At 28.8% G+C, this 19,939-nt stretch overlaps 1 protein-coding gene across 3 annotated transcripts in view; it reads right to left on the bottom strand.

The window, feature by feature from the left end:
- Positions 1-19,346, bottom strand: part of LOC142325417 (GTP-binding protein 2) — a 57,539-nt gene extending 38,193 nt beyond the window's left edge. The window contains exon 1 of one of the 3 annotated variants that reach the window (XM_075367163.1): positions 19,204-19,346. Coding sequence is in view for 1 of the 3 variants with exons in the window: in XM_075367162.1 (XP_075223277.1) it covers positions 19,012-19,036 (25 nt within the window). In the remaining 2 variants the exon portion in view is untranslated. The other 2 variants (XM_075367162.1, XM_075367164.1) reach the window with 2 other exon arrangements.
- Between the last annotated feature and the right edge of the window lie 593 nt (positions 19,347-19,939).

The raw sequence follows: 19,939 nt of genomic DNA, 5'->3' as shown, positions 1-19,939 counted from the left end.
ATACTTTTTCTAGGAAAATAATAACAGTTTGACTACACTGATTAATTATGAAAATTACATTTTGACTAGTGAGCCAAAATATTAAACTATTAAAATTATCTACTAAACTGCTAAAATCTTGAAAGCAATAAACATATTTTTGATAAATGAAATACAAAAATTAACTCCAGTCCATTTTCTAAATACCACTTGTGGATGACCAATAGTGTTATTTGTTAAAGATGTGACACAAAACATCAATGTAAAATACTACATCTTTCTTGTTTAAACATTACTTGCCAAATAACTCCAGTAATGAAATATGTTGGATAAATTTTTTTCCTAAAAGTTTTCTTAAAGTAAAAAATATACAGTTTTAAAAGAATCAGATTCAAAACTTTTTTTCCTTGGTCTGTAGTGGATCTTAAGCAAATAAATTCAAACAAATAAATATTTTTATTTACACCAAAAGAATGATTTATGTTAAAACAGTTAATGAAATATTATTGAAATGAGACGGTGGTTAGAAAACAGCATTTTTCTATTTTTAAATGGTTCCTAAGCATTTTTTCTTTTCAATATTGTAGATTAATTTGTTTTCTTTACAAAAGTTTTTTTTACTTATTCCTTAAATCGCCATTTAAGTTCATATAATCTAATGTGGTGATTCATGTTTCAGAAGGGTATGGAGTTGCTGGTTTACAAAATGCAATGGACTGAGACAGAATCAGGGGAAGAATTAGATCGAGAGAGATCAAATCAATGACTTAACAAGTCTTCTTTATTACCTTGTAGTACACCTATAAAAGTAACAGTATAATTCTGTACTTTATTAAAATAATGAAATGATATAGATTTCCTGATGGATATCAAAAGAACATGATAGTTTGTTTTTATAATGCTGTCACTAGGCTGAAACAATCTTTACGTGACCTGCATGAACAAAAATTAATGTCCTTTTTACGAATGAGCATGGTTCAGTCATAAATAACAATGTAATTGATCAATTATTACCAATTAATTATATTTACTTATTGAGTCCTTTACTAGGCTGAACTTCCTCAAAGCCAAGTAAATTAATTTTAAAAAAACACTTTTATCTACTCAGTTATTTTTGTGGCAATAAAGAATTTTAAAAATAAAAAATATTCAAAAGAGGAAACTTTCTACATATCAACTGGTATAAGACTGCTGACAATTCATATTGCTAAATTAAAAAATCAACCTACTGACCCACCAACTGATAAAACAGTAGAGGGCATAATATAGCAAATGAAACAAAAACATAAATAAAATAAAAAATTAACATTTATTTACTATAGGATAAAAAAACAAATAAAATAATTAATTGAAAGAGATCAGTAAAAAGACATGACAGATGTTACATAATCTATTATTTAAACACTGGTGCAATGCAAAAGAAGTCACTGACCTCTCTCCCTCCATCTTTACTACTACCTATTACTAAGCAACTGAGGTAAGAATACAGATAAAAAAATCATTAATTTACAATAAATATTTACTAAAAAAATAAAAAAATCAATTTCTTATTTCTTATTCTTAGCCTAACATACAAAAAAGCACTTATCAGAGAAAAAAATTTAGCAACAATTAAAATATGGAATAATAATAAATAATAATTTAATAATTCTTATATAATATTATTTATTGGTGTACACACACATATGCAAATATTAACATGTGCATTTGCATGGATCCAAATACATATTTTCCTTATTTAGTGTAATTTTTATTTCATATATGTATGTAAATTACATACCATAACAGAAAATGTTGTTGACAACTTGATCAAATCCTGACAGGATTTGATCCTGTAAACAGCATAGTCATTCTCATTATTAATAAACCTGTACCTGGCATATTACAGAAATAGAGGTGTGAAGTAGTTTCCTGTTGATTTCATCACCTAACTAAAAATGCAATTAAAGAGCACATATACCAAGTCAACCAAAATTCTTGTCAAATCTACAAGCATCATCTTATTTTATTCACCAGAAGTACTGGTTGAGTAGTGAACATCATTTATCTTTGAGAAAGAAATTTTGACTAAGACCGATTACACATCAGATGCTTTCAGGCATCACACTCATAAGAACGATTTTCAGAAATATTTTTATTTTACTATTAAGGCTTCGAACATGTTTATGTAAATATTTTAACAATGGAGATGAGATGAATGAAATAATATGTGAAATAATACTGATAGTTGACTCCTGCTGTACCTGAGAACAACTGATCTAGAAAATGGTTAACTAACCCCTACCCCCATCTAATCAACCAATATAAAGCAGCAAATTAAAATATCCCTTTCTTTAAGAAGCTGTAAATTACACAAACTATCTACAATGTGGTGAGGAAAATATTTCATCCACATTACTTTAGTTATGTATCTGATTTCACCTACATCATTTTTATGTACCCCCCAAAAGAAGAGAAGGATTTTTTCAAAATTTTCGGGTGAAATTTGGCCAATAACTTTAATCAAATTTATATTAAAAACTCATTCAGTAAATTTAGTAAACATCAAATAGTCCATTCATACATGAAGTGAATACAAAGAGACAAAAGTGGCCAACAGGTGACCAGGAAGACAGAGAATCTTATATTTTTATATTAAGCGTATCACGCAGATGAGGATATATGCATAATCTTATTCATTTCAGTTATATACTTCCCTCACAGCATCGCTTTGGCCACCACAGTATAAAGTGATAGTTTAATGTGAATTACCGTCTTTCAATCACTGCGACCCATGTTTTTCTGGTGATAAGAACCATCCTTATATATGTTTAGTCATAATTAAAATTATCTTCATTTTTAGTTCCATTGATCGATTGCTTAATAGTTAAAAAGATTCGCCAAGCTTATCATATAAAGGTTTGCTCATAGTTGATTTTGCCAATATTATTCTTTTTTTGATAGCTTATGTACGATGGTAATGTAATAATTAATAAGCTACTGCCAATTACAATTTTTTCATAAAGCAGAATTTTAAAAAGAAAATATGATTTTCTTTTTAAAAAGTTTTGAAAAGTACTGAGAAGTTTGTGGATGATGTTACGGGAACAGAAAGTTTCAATTCATCTAAGATTACATTTTTTTTTTTTTTTTTTGGTTGTTTGTGGGCAAAAAACGCTTGGGCGTTATCATCGCCCGGTAGTTATTATTAAAAGGGTAATATAACTCCAAAATAATAAGCTATACAAGGTGTAAACGTAATATTAATCATATAATAAAAATTTACTAAAACAAGCCAAGAAGGCAAAATAAAACCCAAAACTAATATCACAGACAAAGTTGATAAAATATTAAAGATAAAATAATAGAATAAAGAAAGTATAAAAACTTATCTAACTCTGATGGGTTGTGCAAAAATCCCTACCCTGGATAGTAGTTAGGGTCTCCTCCTAACATTAGAAATTCGTGTGTGATCCTCGTATGCCCCAACCGTAACCGGCAGAGGACCACTTCCTCACGACGAGAGTTCCTACAAGAGGAACCCCACGGCAACACTGAGTCTAAGATTACATAATCTATTGAAGTGATCCAAAATATTGTAGCTGTAAAGGAGTTAGTGGAATCAAAAATATATGAATTTGGTTTACAGAGGCAAAATTTGGTAAAAATAATCATAAACAATGTTTATTTTAAAACACTGCTGGTTCTTAATAATTTTTTTTTTCATTTCAACTTCCTGCAATGAGTGGAACAAGTGAAAAATGTGATTTTTTTTTCTTAATTAGCATTAAGTAAACCGATCAATTGACTGAACAATAAATATGAGTATACTCAATTCACTTTAAGAAATATCCTATTGTAAACAAACCAAATGACATTGTAACAGTTTTGAAAGTTACATGTACAAATTATGTTTTGCTGTTTTATGTTTTATTTGGCTCGGACTGAATTCGAGTTATTTATGAATTAATTACATGGCAGCTATAATTGATGTTATATTATTGCTGATAAAAACACAATAGACGATAAAGTATTACATAAATACTGATTGAACTAATAAATTGAATCACCCAGTAAATAACTGCACTAACACAATAGCACATGCTGCAGTAAAATCATTACTACAAACTCAGCTAAGATAGCTTTTATGCTGAACACAGCATAACTTTTTTTTCATTATCATTCTAAAATAATATGGCTGGAGAGCTGATATACTCAAATGTACTGGCAGCAGCATTTGAATTGTAGTTAGTAATAGTTTATTTTTTAGATTTTATCCCATAACATAAACAGTAATAATAATACTTTATGACTATATATATAAATAATGATATTTCTCTTATTAATGAAAAAAAATAAAAAAAATAAAGTTACATAATCTTTTGTTGAATAACCTTTGAAGATAAATAAAAGATTATAAATATATAAAATAAACAAATTATAATGAGTAATTGATACTTGACCAATTCCCTTTAAGTATAACTGTAGTAATAGTACAATTTTTTACATTACATATAGTACTTCTATTTTCAAGCTTCAAATCTAATACTTTTAAAGTATAACTGAAGTAATGGTTGAGGAGTGTAAACCTAATTTCTTGTCCGTTAGCTAATTCATTTTACTACCACTTATTGGCAGACTGTATCATAATGAGAAAGATGATGAAGATTTAAGTTTGCCATTGATTAGAACAGCAAGATGTTTTCTCAGTTATCACTCTAAGCAAGACGCCTCAAAACAGTGAACATATTTTCTAGCCACAATACTGAACTGATTAAATGTTTCAGTGTATTAGATATGTTAACTAAATACTAGTATTTTTTGAACAAAAAAAAATTAGTAAAGATTTTGGAAAATAATTGTAAGTAAGGGCAATAATTGCAGTTAAGAATATGTAGGCTAAACTAAATGACACACTGAAACTAAAATAAAGAAGCAGAAGACCAAAGAATTCAGTTGTAGTCCCATATCTCTATTGGTCACAAAATTAATTTATTAAAAAACAAGGTTTAAACAAGTCTGTAATAAACAGAAATTAAATAATTGGGAAAAATAATCACACCAGGAAACAACAATAAGAAACTTCACGTTGAGTAATGTGATATGAGACCAATACCTAAAACCCCTTTAGAATTTTTAATTTTATAATCTTAATTTTAATTTTTTATTTAATTTAAAATTTTTAATTTTAATCTTTATATTGTAAGGAACATTAAATGACCATCTCCAACCTTAAATTTTGTTTAATGGAGGATATTTATTTGACTGAAGATTTATTCTATCTCAAATATATCTGACTAGAGATACATTTTTTATCTTGTCTAACATATCTGAAGATCATGTACAAGGTTATGATAGATAATCAGAGTTGGAAGTTTTAATAACTGTTTTTTGGCTAACTTTCTGCTTCTGTTTAAAATGATACCAGATAGTTTTTAGTCAATTATTATATTTTTTTCAATTATTATATTTATTTTGTTACAATTATTATATAATTTTTCTTTTATTAATATTAAACGTTTGGTTAACAACCAAACATTTATGTGTAATAATAATTTCTACTGATGTTTATTTGAAAAAAGGGTCTAGTTCTGGATCATAATTCATTTTTTTTAATGGTTTTCAAAATATTTTCTGTTTGATTTAATCAGAATTAACACAGATAAAATTTATTATAAGTGAAATTAACTTTTTAAAGTTACAACATCATAACATTTAACATTACTGTTCTTTTTTTTTCTATGCAAATATTTTGAATTACTATGCTGTTCAGGCCCAATGATTAATTATTTGGGCAAATTTTGAAATATACTGCTAATTTGTACTACATACATACATTTTACCATTACATACTAACCAAGTGGCACATTACACACTACTACATGCATATATATATGCATGCATATATATATATATAGAGGGGTCCAAAAAAATATACTCACTATTTGTTAGTCTGTATCTCGTGACAAAGTGACTTGACGTGACAATTTCTGGCACTGAGAGAGTTATGGTATGTGTTCAAAATGACCACCAGCAGCTTCTACACAACACCCATAGCGTCGAACTGCAGCAGTTAGTGCATCTGGTGTAATGGCAGAACATGACTCATGACTTTTTCACATAACTCATCGATTGTTGCTGGTTTTTGTCAATACACATCACTCTTGATGGTCCCCCACAGGTAGAATTCTAGAGGTATCAAACCAGGAGACCAAGATGGGTACTCATCAGCACCTCTTCGACCCACCCACTGTCCGGCTAAAGTTTTATCAAGGTACAACCTGACATCTCAATAGTAGTGAGGCAGGACTCCAAGTTGTTTCACGTAAAATGGTTCATCACTATACAAGTTTTGTATGGCAGGCAAAATCCTTGTATGAAGCATATCAAGATACGGCTCACCAGTTATGGTATCCTCAAAGAAGAAGGGATCAATCAAACCACGCACTGGTAGACCATACCACACTGCAACCTCCGGTAAATTCACTGCCCTATCCATATGAGCATGAAGATTTTCAGGAGCCCAGTAACACAATTGTGGCTGTTTGAATTCTGATTCATCAGTCCACACAAACTTCCCTGCAAATCCCTCATCCTCGCCAACCATGTGCTAAAACTATTCACAGTACTCAATCCTTCAATATGGGTCGTCCACATTCATCGTGTGTAGCAGTCTTGGATTGTACACTTTCCACTCTTCCAAATGCATCTAACACTTGACCGGCTCACCCTACTTTCGTGGACTTGTAGCTGTTCATGGTCGGCCGGATCTTTCCTTGTTCTGTCGGCTTCAATTTTATTGCAAATGCAGGAAATTGTTTGACGTGTTGGTGGAGGTATTCCAAACTCTCTCTGCTACTGCCGTTGTACCTCGTGAATGTTCTTGTACTTACAGTACAACCTTGCATTCAACGAAAGATAAGCGAACCTCAGACACTGTTGCTACTTGACTATCTTCTGTTGCACTGGCTCCTTCCACCACCAACCACCTACACATGCGAGGCATAATTGCCAGCTCTGTCTACCATAACAAATTTAATACCTTACACTACACTACACTACACATTAGATTAGTGAGTGTAAGTCTTCGTTTCGATATTATTTAATTATAAACAGTGAGTACATTTTTTTGAACCCCTTTGTATATTTTATTTTTATACATTTTTTATTTTTATATATATTTAGTTATTTTTATTGTTGATTATTAATACTCAGAAATGTGAGTGGAAAAAGCCAAGCCTGGTCAGGATTTAAATGTGGAAGCTTCTGGTGAAAGCCAGAGGTGCTGGTGCTAATGCTGTAACAGAGGTCACTGGAGTGATATATATCAAGCTGATATAAATATACAGACATGAATCAAAAGTCAAAAAATTATACAATAAATTCAATTTACTGAATGAATGAAAAATAAAAATTACTGATTTAGATATTTAAATTCACCTATGGCAGGCAGTGTATCCCACTGCAGTATACATGAAATTTAACCAAAAATTCAGTAAAACATCATAAAAGCATTTTATTTAGACAAAATTTGTTTTAAAATTTATAATGATTAGATTTTGATTATAATGTTTTTTTTTTTAAAAATGACAATTAAAACAAGAAAATTATAACTGCTGATTACGTTACTGTACAGGATTTTCAACGCACAACACAGAGTTAACATTTGCCAAATTATCTCAAACATGCGTGTCACAAAAACAAGTAACATAAATTTACAGACAAGTGACAGTAACCTTGATATTCCACACGTACATAAAATAACCCCATCTCAACACATTTAAATCTTATAAAATATACAAATGCACAATGATAAATAAGATACAATTCATATGCTACTCTATTTCTGATAACACCAAAAAAACCATTAACAATATCAGCTTACCCAAGAGACAATAGCAGTACCAGTTAATTAAGACAGTTTGTGAAGATGATATTCTAAAGATATTAAAAACATTTTTGCTATAAAATTGTTCTATTGTTGTTTAAAAAGTGTATATTTTTTAAATTAAGTTATGACTATCCTATAGCAGATCATATGCTAATATTATCTAATGACTTCAATGGATATATTCATAATTTATATACCACATTTATACAGCAGGTAGGTAATTTTGCAGTTCTCGCTTTTATTAATCTGCCAAACAAATCTCTCTCCAATTCAAAAGTTTAAGAGCCTGTAAAAAATTATAGAATATACTTTCAAATTTGATAATAGGTGAAAGTTTTTTACATTAATTTGAGGATCAAGCTATAGATGAACCTTGCAAAATAACTGAAAAATGAATACATTTACTATCATTATATTTGTGATACAGATTTACAGAGATTATAAACATATCTAATAAGTTTCAAAAGAAATACTAAAAAAAAATATTTATATCCTCACATAATTTAAATGTGGCTTGTAAATCAAGAAAATATTAATTCACTTATTTACAATTGTTCAAAGGTCGTAATAAAATAATGACTGACAGTTCAATAACATATCCGAGCAATAAAATTAAAAATAATAGTTTTTTATAGCTTTAAAAAGAAAGGAGCAATATAAAGCTGAAGAACAGGAAGAGGACATGAATGAATTATTATTTTAATTTTAAATTCTTTTGAACCTAAAGATAAACTAAGCAGAAGGTTAAACAAAAAAATTAAAGATATAATTAACTCTTTTATCATGTTATTAAAAAAAAAAAAAAAAAAAAAAAAAACCCAATAAAAAGGCAACTTTGACCTTTAATGAAACTTACTATTGTTTCTATTAATAATATTATTCAAATGGTTTTAAACAAACACTGGAGTAAAATATAAAAATTACATTTTTGATTAATCTGCAAAATATTTTTCTAACAAAACACATACTATGCACAACAGAATAAAGAATTTATTCATAAATTTTTGACAGATTTGAATATCGGGATAATTTACCGATGAGGTTTGACTGATGGCTCTGTTAATTGACCTAATCTGTGTGAGACTGGTTGCCTAATGAATAAGAATATGAAATTACAATCTTTTTAAAAACGGTATAATCTAAATTAAAAAAATTTATGGATGCATAAAATACTGGTTTAAGGAAATTATACAATTTAGTATAAATAAAATCAGTAATATAAAGAACGAGAGAACCAACATATGTTGTTAATTTAATAAGAAGATAACAGTGAAAGTAATGGAAAAAAATGAACAGTAATAACAATAAATTAAAGAGTTTATACTCTTTTTTTAATCCTGACCTACTTTCACTACTACATACGGTTATGGATATTATGCAATGAAATAAAACATGGAACAGTGCACAATACAACAGTATATTAGAAACTATAAAGCTGCCAACATGGAACTTCCAACAAGCTAAACAAGTTCAATTCAGTAAACAAATAATGCAAAACACATTCACACAAAAGCACACAGTAACTGTACTGAACTGGATTAAATACAAATAACATTATACAACCTTGAAAAAAGTTCACTCTACTCGTATCTCAATTATCAACAGCAATCAGCTGATTATTACCTATTCTAAACATGAGAATTAAAAAACCTATTATCAAACTGATCCTTGCCATTTGTTTGACATATAAAGTAAAACAAGTTTACATACATACACACAATGAATAAAGCCACATCTGTTAATATAAAAATACTTAATATAATACACATAAATATATACAGAACTGCAATCCTCATGCGCCACACACACACACACACACACACACACACACACACACACATGGAGCGAGAGGGAGAGAGCGGGGGTGATTTATTCTGATCAGAACATAAAAATACATTATATAAACCAAACCAATATAAGATAAAAATAGATGTTTTAAAGTCCATATTAATAATTTAAATACAAACACATGAAATAATGTTACGGTAAAAATATATTAATATTTTACATTAAATATAAATAATTACAACAAGATAATTTGCAATTCAGATGTCACTATTGATTATGATTTTGAGTACATATTTATGTACATGCTGAATGGGATACAGATTAATTGTTAATTAATGACAAAATAATATTGTTACCAAAAAAAATAATCTTTAATTGCATTTTAAATAAATTGGTGACAAGAAGTTTCATATGATTCGGCAATGGAGGCATATAATAAGACCCTTTCTCAAAGAATTAAGTAAGGCTTGTTAAAGCCTTTTTCAACTTACTTAAGCTAAGTATTGTGTAAAATTATACAAAAATGGTTCCATTGTCTGATGTGGTAACAATGGATTTTTCTAAGACAGTAAGTGACCATTATTCTTAGCAAAGAGTGCATATTCATAAAATACATACAATGTTAACTTAACACATTTAATTTTCTAAATGTAGGTCTAAACCAGTGATTCTCAACATTTTTAACTCCACAATTCCCAAAAAATTAAAAAATGTATAATGAATATTTTGCATTCCCCAACACCAACCTAATGAAACCTAGTTAAAACTATTTAGTTGTGTTGATAGTGAAAGTATATTAACATGCATGTATGAAGTGAACAGACATGAGCAATTTACAGATTCCAACTTGATGTGCACATGTTCCTTGTAATTTGGTTTGTGTGCATAATATTCACTATGAGAGCATCATATTTGAACATACATACAATACACTTCTACACGTCTTGCTCTCAAGAGTATAAAAGAGGCATAAGGGAATGCAGAACGTCAGCTTAGTTTCGAATGCAAAGCATGCATTGGGGTTTTACGTAAGTCTTTAAAATAGCAATTCCATTGAAAATAATAGTTTTCAGTTTTTTTTAGTACGTGGTCAAACGATGTAACTGCTTTTTTTCAATTACAATTCTTATGCAAAATGGATAAATTTGCGAAAAAACAAAGCGAGCCATCTACATCCAGAGAACTGATTGTTAAAAAGGCAAGATCGTACAATGACAGTTATTTAAATTATGGTTTTACCTCATTTGATGGAAAGCTACAGTGCATTGTTTGCTTTCAAGTCTTCTCCAATGAAAGCACGAAGCCATCAAAATTAATTTGACACTTGGAAACTAAACATCCGAAACATAAAAGCAAACCCTTGGAATTCTTCAAAAGAAAATTACATACATTGATAAATCAACAACATTCTATTTGTAAATTAAGTACGTTCTGATAAAATTCAGTATCTTGGTAAAATTGTTGATAAATTGCTCCAAAAAAAAAAAATTGTAAAATTGGCAAAATTTCTCAGCATATTGTAGTTCAATATGCTGATAAAATTCAGTAATTAAAATTGGTAATTAAGTGCTGTACTGTCAAAAAGTACACTTGAAGCGTCTTATCTTTAGCATTAATAGTAGCTAAGATGTTCAAACACCACACTATTTCAGAAAACCTCATATTACCTTCTGCAATTGATATGGTCAGTGTTTTAATAGACATGGAAAAAGAAAAAAAAATTGAAAATATTCCACTTTCTAATGACACAGTATAAAGGCAAATCAATGACATGGATGCCAATATTCATGATCAGATAATTCAGCAAAGTGAATTTTTTGCAAATCAATACCTGGTTATGCAACAGGACAGCGTCTTTTCTGTTTTTTATGAAGCTACTAAAATTATAACATAAATTGGACAAAATGTATTGCAGTATGTAGTGATGGTGCAAAGGCGATAATAATAAGGAAGTACAGTGGATTTCTGAAAAAATTAAAAAATTGTCTTATACTAAGGGTGAAATGGATGCACTGCTTCCTTCACAGAAGTGCTCTTGCCACAAAAAATGGTGGAAAATCCCAAATAAATACATACTTTGTAAACCTGTAAAAATGGTTAATTTTATTAAAATTTACCATTACAGAATAGGATGTTTGCTAAACTATGCAATGGTAAAAAAGAAAAAAAATACTTCTTTTCCATACAAAGTCAGATGGTTATCCCAGGGGAAAGTGTTACCTTGATTATTGGAATTACAAGATAAATTAATAATATTTTTCTAGGATAAACAAACACCACCATTCTCAATGTTTTTACAGAAGGCTTACTTAGCTGATGTATTTTTACACTTCAACGACTTTAATTTGAATTTACAAGAATGCAATAAAAAAAACATTTTAATAATGAAAGACAAAGTTCATGCTTTTATTAAGAAACTTGATATCTGAATTATTCGCCTTCAAAGCAAAAATTTTGTTATGTTCCACTCACTTCTGATCATACTGGGAAAAATGTGGATGAAGAAGACACTATTTTTCTAAAAGAATTCAATACTATGTCATGATGACAAAAAAATAAAACTTTCCACCTAATGTCATGTAAAAAAAAAGTACATTTGTATAAACATCAAAATCAAAATATTGAAAAGTAAGAGTAATGTCACACACAACTGTTTTGACCAAAGGGTTTATTTAGTCATTTTTTAATAGCTGATGCAATTATCATTTATAGTTATATTTAAAGGATTGGGTTACAATGCCAGCCTGACCATAGAAGGAAAGGGGGTGTGTTGAAGAATCGAGACTGGTCCCAAACAGAGTAATTGGATTAGTTTTAATATCTGTCTGGATCCAAGCTGACTACTAATTTAGAAATGTTTTAAAAATTAGCTATGCATCACACTTCCATCACAAGATTAGCACATATACCATTAAAGATGCCACTGAAGTCCTATCAATTATTCCATAAATTATTTAAACTGAACATGGTAGAACAATGTGGACATTATGGTTATCCAATTTTCTAGCAATAGATTTCTCTAAGGTAGATGTTTTGCATAATCTTTTCTTGTAAATTTGGATAAGACGGATTCGGAAACTTGGATTCAGATATGATTCATCTGTCTTACAATGTAGTTTCTAACAGGTGGGACATTGCTCTTACAGCAGCATTGTCCCAGATGTCCCTCTTTCTGACAGAGCCCAGAAAAAACACTTGCTATTAGCTGTATATTAAATTTGAGAATTAAATACATTTAATTGTAACTTTATTTATAGTATTACAATATTTTATAAACTATTTACTTTGTTAACAAACATTACCTCAATAGATAACTAATTAATAAATACTCTGTATCAAAACCTATTGTAAATTCTATAAGATATTTGTGGAATAATGCTCTTAATCTACACTACAATAAATTTGCATTTCAAAAGCCGATAATTACTTCAATATACTCAAATAAAAAACAAGAAGACTTAATAAATATGTGAAAGTGCACTCCGAAAATAACATCATTATTTGTAAACAATAAATGCTATTATTTTTTTTTTCAGTCACTGAAAACCAATTAAGTAAAATGGTACAATAAAATTATACTATTTTACTTTAAAATTCTTTCTTTCTTTCATTTATTGACTGCATTTAGTTTTATATCAATTTCTAAAAATACGAAAAAAACAAATCTACAGAAGATTTCTTAGTAATAAAGTAAAAATAAATTTGCTTTTCTTTATTACATGACCTTAAAAAAAAACTCACAATTATAGTACATACTTATTTTGAATATGTTAAGGGTTTCTTGACTTGGCATTAATGTTGACAAACATCTGGCAATCGTCCTTGTATACACAACTAAAAATAGCTAATGCTTTTTGCAAAGAACAAACAAAACAACATTCTGTCTTGGACTTATTTCACCCCTTCCACTGGTGTGCAGTGTTTACCTCAGAAAAAATTTTTATCATAACATTTAAAAAAAATAAATACAAATCCAAACATTATTGATATTAATTATTATAATAAAAAAACATGTCAAAAAAATAATACTGAATGGACATTTTATTGCTCTATATTTTAAATCCTTCTAAGGGAATCAGTCAGTCAAATTTTTCTTATTGTCAGGAATAAACTTAGAAGCGATAAATTAAAACATATTCTGTAAGAGTCCTGAGCTACACATAAAAATCATGGAACTTCACGTCATAATGAATCTTTATCAGTGTTTATAAGCACATCTGTTAAGCTGTAGAAGATTTAGGTCAAGTGTATGTGTTAAATTTTAATGTTATAGACATTAAAATGTTGATAACACACATCTGGATTTAACACCTAGTCACCATCAACTGGTGGTTTATAACTAATCACATACAACATCCACACAAACCTAGGGTGTTTAATACAACTAGATGCACACTTTACAAATAAGGCCAACACTATATTTAAATCCATGAAGTGCATGCTACAGCATTAGTATGTATTGGTCCCCTCAAAAAAATGCTCTAATAAGGCTGCAGCTGTTCTAGTTCCAATAGTAAAATAAGGTTGCTGCATAGAAATTGTTTAGCGATAGAAAATAGAGGTAGGTATTTGACATGTAGTCTGTGATCAAAAAGATACTGACAGAGAGATATAATAGATTCCAATAACATTTAACTGTTTTTCATAAATTGCATAGAAGAAAAGATGGTCTAAAACTCACTTTGGATGCAAGGCAGATTGAGAGGGCATCTCACCTTACAGAAGTTCTAAGAAAAATTAATACTATACTGGAAGAAATGCCACTAATGTTAATACCAATATAATAAGAAATGGTTGCTAAGGTCACGTCCGACCTCAGTGATTTTACTCAGCACTTAAAAAAGGTTTTGCTAGCAACTGATGACTCTTAGGTCTGTAATAGGCTGGTTTACTCAAGATGTCATTTGAAAAACTCTCAACCTACTTTCAACAGGTAAAATTATTGCTTTATAAACAGTAATCTTAACCAATTTTGATAGTAATTGAGAGCTTGGTAACTTAATTGTGAAATAAAAACACAGGTTTCTCAAATTTATAATTTTTTTCTTTATTTCCTTACCGATTTCATTACAGCTCAGAACTGTCCCTAAATATTTAAGTTCAACAACTCTTTTAAAAGACCAGCCATTTATTTAAATGAGACCTCTCTTCGTATTAATGGTAAGGCACTATTATTCACAAACAGAATGGTCATATAGAATCTCTAACATGAGATCGCATTGTTCAACTAATACCAGTAAATAACAAAGGAAAGGCAAAGATGTTTTAAGTCACAAATTAAGTTTTAAGAATAATGATATACAAATGGTTAATTGGCAGTAGTTTTGGTTGTATTGGTTGGTTTTGGAAATTGAAATCCAATCGAGCCAACCAGTAAGGAGTGTTTATCCCCTGAGCAGTTTTATACTATAAGTTTGTTTAATTAGGATGCAATTATATGACACGAGGGCATAGATATATGATTTTACCAGAGCTTCTTGATCAGCCAGTTCTGATCTTCTAGATCTAGTTCTATCTTCTTAACAGTTCTATCTTCAGTTTACATGAAGTAGTTCTATCTTCTTAACATTTTTATTTGTAAATAGCATTTTAGGTATATGACGGACTTGACCAGTTTTTTATCAGTCACAATTTATCATTACTTATAAATCACCTCTACATAAAATGTAAGTATATATCTTCTTAATTTATACTTCTGATAAAACTATGTTTAATTATACTATATTTGAAGAACTTATCACTTGTTATTGCATTTATTACATGCGCTGTATATAAGGTCATAAGCCTGGAGACTAGTGACCAATCAAATTCTTTAAAGAGCAAAAAAATCCGAACAGGACCGGATACTGTAGTTTAACAAGTTCCATTAACAGTAACATGAATTTAAAAAAAAAATTGAAATAAAGTCAAATTTTTCTTATTGTTATGAATAAACTGACAAAATTGTTTTTTTTTATCTTTCCTTGGATCAAGGAAACATCTAAAAGTTGATCTTGATCAAGAATTATGAAATAGTTGGTTCTTTTTATTAAAGTATGATATGTCAAAATTAAAGGATAAAAATTACAAAGCATTAAGAGTTGTTTTCAACCAGTAATTTGTGGTAATGGCAAGAGCTCCTTTTCAAAGTCAAATTCAAAATTTGCTTAATTACAGTGTACTGATGTTTTCTTAAAGTAAAAAAAAAAAAAAAAAAAATGATAAAAATTTAACCCATAAACAACAGGAATGCTAAATAAAAAATTCAAAAAAAGAACCTACCTGATGAACAAAAATTATAAAACATTTACTTTAACTCACAATATATATGCTATTTTTAATAAAATATAATCTATTTGATAAATCTAATATAAGTGAAGAACATAGAATTAATTCAGATGCAAATAAATGAATAGAAATACATCTACAAAACAAAGCAAAGTGTGTGAGTGAGGTTAACATGAATGCATGCCAAACATTTTGGCTGTAAACCAAAAGTTTTTTAAAAATTTTATTAAAATGGTGACTTAAAACAAACACAGTGGCAACATTAATTAAACAGAAATATAAAGGATACTATAAAATATATAATAAGAGATGAAGCAAAATATTAGTAACAGTGATATATCACAATGATGCAGATGCCAGGAACTCATTTTGCATGTAAACTTTTTTCTCAACAAATTAATACATTAATAAAATGTTTTAATGAAAAATAAAGCTTTTGTTTTGTATGTATCAATATATAACTTGCATTATCAGTAACAGAATTCTTTTTTTATTAACAATAAAAAATAGCTAGCTATTCAGTGACAGATAGAAAAATTTCTCCCTTTTATCTGGAAGGTTCTGAGTTGGAACCTTGGTCACGATTGGAACTTTTTACACAATACAAATTTATGTCATACAAGACTCTCCTGCAAAAGCCTGCGAAGTATTGTGCGGTGAATTTCATAACATTTTATTTGTTTATCTGCTACCATTACATACAATTGATCAATAATAAATAACAAAGTAAAGTAGAAAAAAGAAAGCAACAAAATTTAAAAGAATTGTGACAACTTAGGGAAATAAGTGTGATTCAGTATCATGAAAATAATTCACCTCTGTTTATATAAATATACAGAAACCAACAGAAAACCTTTGCATCCCAAAAGATTGTATCATAATTTTACTCGCTGCTGATTGGTTTCAGAATTTTTTCTTGGCAGGTGAACTTGTGTAAGCTTCCACTCTATGTTTTGTCTTTTTTATGCGAGTTTATAGTGGTGAAACCACGTCTCATCACAGATTACAATATTGTGCAAAATAACTTTCCTGCTGATACTATTGTTTCAGTTATGTGCACATGCGAAGTCTTGTTTCCTTATGATGGTCCCTCCACTTTCTTGGAATCCATCTTGAGCTTGTTCGAGATATACTGTTATGAGCTGCATTAACACTGAGTTGTAATTTTTCAGTTATACTCTCAACTGTGATCAGTTACTACTATTAGATGAGAGTCTATGCAAATTTTTAAGCACGACACCCAGAACAGTGTTTCTCAGATACTGAGGTTGACAGTTTTTAAATTTTTCTATCCATTTGTGAAAATTTCTGCAATTCATACAACTTTGTCAGTATTGATTGGTCATACAAGAGTACATCGGGAATAACTGTTTGTCAAATGAAATAAGAAATTGAATGATTATATGGAACTAAAAATTGCATCATCTTAACAAACATTACAACAAAAACAGGAAAACTACCACAAAAATTAATTTAAGAATAAAATGTTTACTTATTTATCCTGCAATGTTTACTGGTTTTCACCCTTTGGAAAGGAGAAAACTGATCACTGTGTGTTATTCAACTAATTCACTAACTTCAAGAGGAGTCGTCACTGTAAAATGAACTATTTAAATTATAAACAAAACAATTTTATTCAATCAGCTGATCAAAAGTCAGCACAAGGATACCAATTTATTGTTCTGAAAGTATGATTACTTATCACTGGATGACGGCAATACTTGGTGAAAATCTATAATCAGAAACTGAAAACATATTGTTTTCATTTTTCAATTTTGGTATCATAACTTTATTGCCAATTGTTTTGCCTGCACAGTAATTCCGTCTTTAATTATTGAATAACCCTCAAACAAAAAAAAAAAATTCCTACCAGTAGTGCATAAACTTAAAATTTCAATTAAAAAAATATCCAAAATAATTTATGTTCTATGGTTAGAAAAAACTAAATGATGAAAAGTTATAGAATTTTAACTAATATGTAACAATTATCTTAGATTTTCTATTAGAAAACCAAAAACAGAAATACTATTTTTAAGGATTAGTTTGTCAAATGAAATAAGGAATTGAATGATTATATGGGACTAAAAATTGCATCATCTTAACAAACATTACAACAAAACAGGAAAACTACCACAAAAATTAATTTAAGAATAAAATGTTTATTTCCCCCTTTTTCCACATACATGAGATAAGAGCAAAAGATATAACTAGCATTTTAATTATAGGATATATATGATAAAAAAAACAATGTCTATAAAAAAATTTAGTCACAAAATTACCAATCATAGTTTTCTACAAAATACAACATGAAAGAAAATTTTTTAATTTCAAACAAGGGCAATTATTTTTTAATGTATAATTTTCAAGTAGCAATCTTATACTCGTATATTAAAAAATATTTTGACTATTCACTATTTTTCTAAATAAAAAACTTTCTTTACGCATCTTTAAATACACTTGCTTATGAACAAATTGGTCTAGATTCATTACTTTTATTTATTTAAAACCATTATCACACAAGATTTCATTAACACATACTGGTTCCAATAAATAAGATTATTCAGGCATCTGATAAATGACTTAAGACAGTCAATAATAGGAATCTAATCATAATAAAAAATCTAATATATATTTATTTATATATATACACACACACACAAAACAACTTATTTAAACTGCGGCCATTTTAAAAGATTTCATTAATTTTCTAATCATATCACAATTCAAATTCTTGTAAAAAAATATAAACATAACCTAATTCAGATAAACTAACCAACACAGATAAATTGCTTCTTTATCAGCACGTATCAAAACATTAATTAAAATATAAAATAACGCAATGTGTATATGTCTGCCACAAAACGACACAAACAATAAAACAAACATAATATTTTATAATGTTGAATAGGTCGCATAATAAAAAAAGTAACACCGCATAATTTAAATTTACATAGACTACACTTGGAAATGAAAATATTATTTCACTACAGAACTAAATATTACATACTAACGTTCAATGAATTGGAGCAGATTCCTTAACGATTACGCTAAATGAACATTACATATCAATTAGGTTAAACTCTAAATAATAATATAAAAATACTAACTTCCTATAACGGAATTTAAAATCATCGCAGTACCGAAACTCGTAGAGCAAACAAAGACCAACAAAAAACACCATTACACAGCGACACAAACAGTAGAGGGGATAGAACTGTCAAAAAGCAAACATTTTAAAAATCTTTCAAAAACCTTAAACATCACTATGACCAATTACATCTTTAAAAAAAACTAATTACCGATTTCTACGTTGTCTGTAGAGATGTCAGTCCCAATGAATCAATCTATCACTAACCCAAACATAATTTGCTCACCAGCACGTCAAACAAAGACACACAGCACCACCATAACGCGAGACGCGAGTATGATGTAAAGTTACGCAAATTCGCGTATCGTAGCAGTGAAGCAGTATAACAACTATATGTTTCAAAAAATTATAATATACAGTTCACAAACAGATGTCTAAAATTTCAAAAGATAAGAATATCTAAAACAAATTAGAAATGTGTAAAGAAAGAAAATATTAGTATATCAATGCAGGCAAAACAGTTTATTGTAATAAGGTAGTCGACTACTCTAAAAATTGTCATTATATATTTTTTAAATATCTTAAAAATGACATAAAAATTAATTAAATCAAGGAGTATAATTTTTTGTTTACGGTTTAGGTTTTATAAGCGTCGGTTAATCGTCAATATTAACAAACTCCATAGCATTTCCGAGTTTTTAACATCTTGATGCTGGCAGACATGTTTATGTTCATATCAATTTTTTAACTCGTAATTGGGAAAAATGTTGCAATGTTAATGATTATGGTCGATTAATATTGTCTAATTGTCAAAAGCCTGAGTTTATGATTATGACTATGAATAAAACTGGAAAAGATAATTGTTTTTAACATTTAATTGATTTCCTTTACTTTATATACACTTTGTATAACGTTTTGAAAAAATTCGCAATCCTCGTACACCTCGA

This window comes from Lycorma delicatula, chromosome 5, assembly GCF_047948215.1.
Source record: "Lycorma delicatula isolate Av1 chromosome 5, ASM4794821v1, whole genome shotgun sequence".
NCBI classification, from domain to species: Eukaryota; Metazoa; Arthropoda; class Insecta; order Hemiptera; family Fulgoridae; genus Lycorma; species Lycorma delicatula.
The sequence above is the reverse complement of the archived record's forward strand: the minus strand, read 5'-3'. Positions and strand labels throughout refer to the sequence as shown.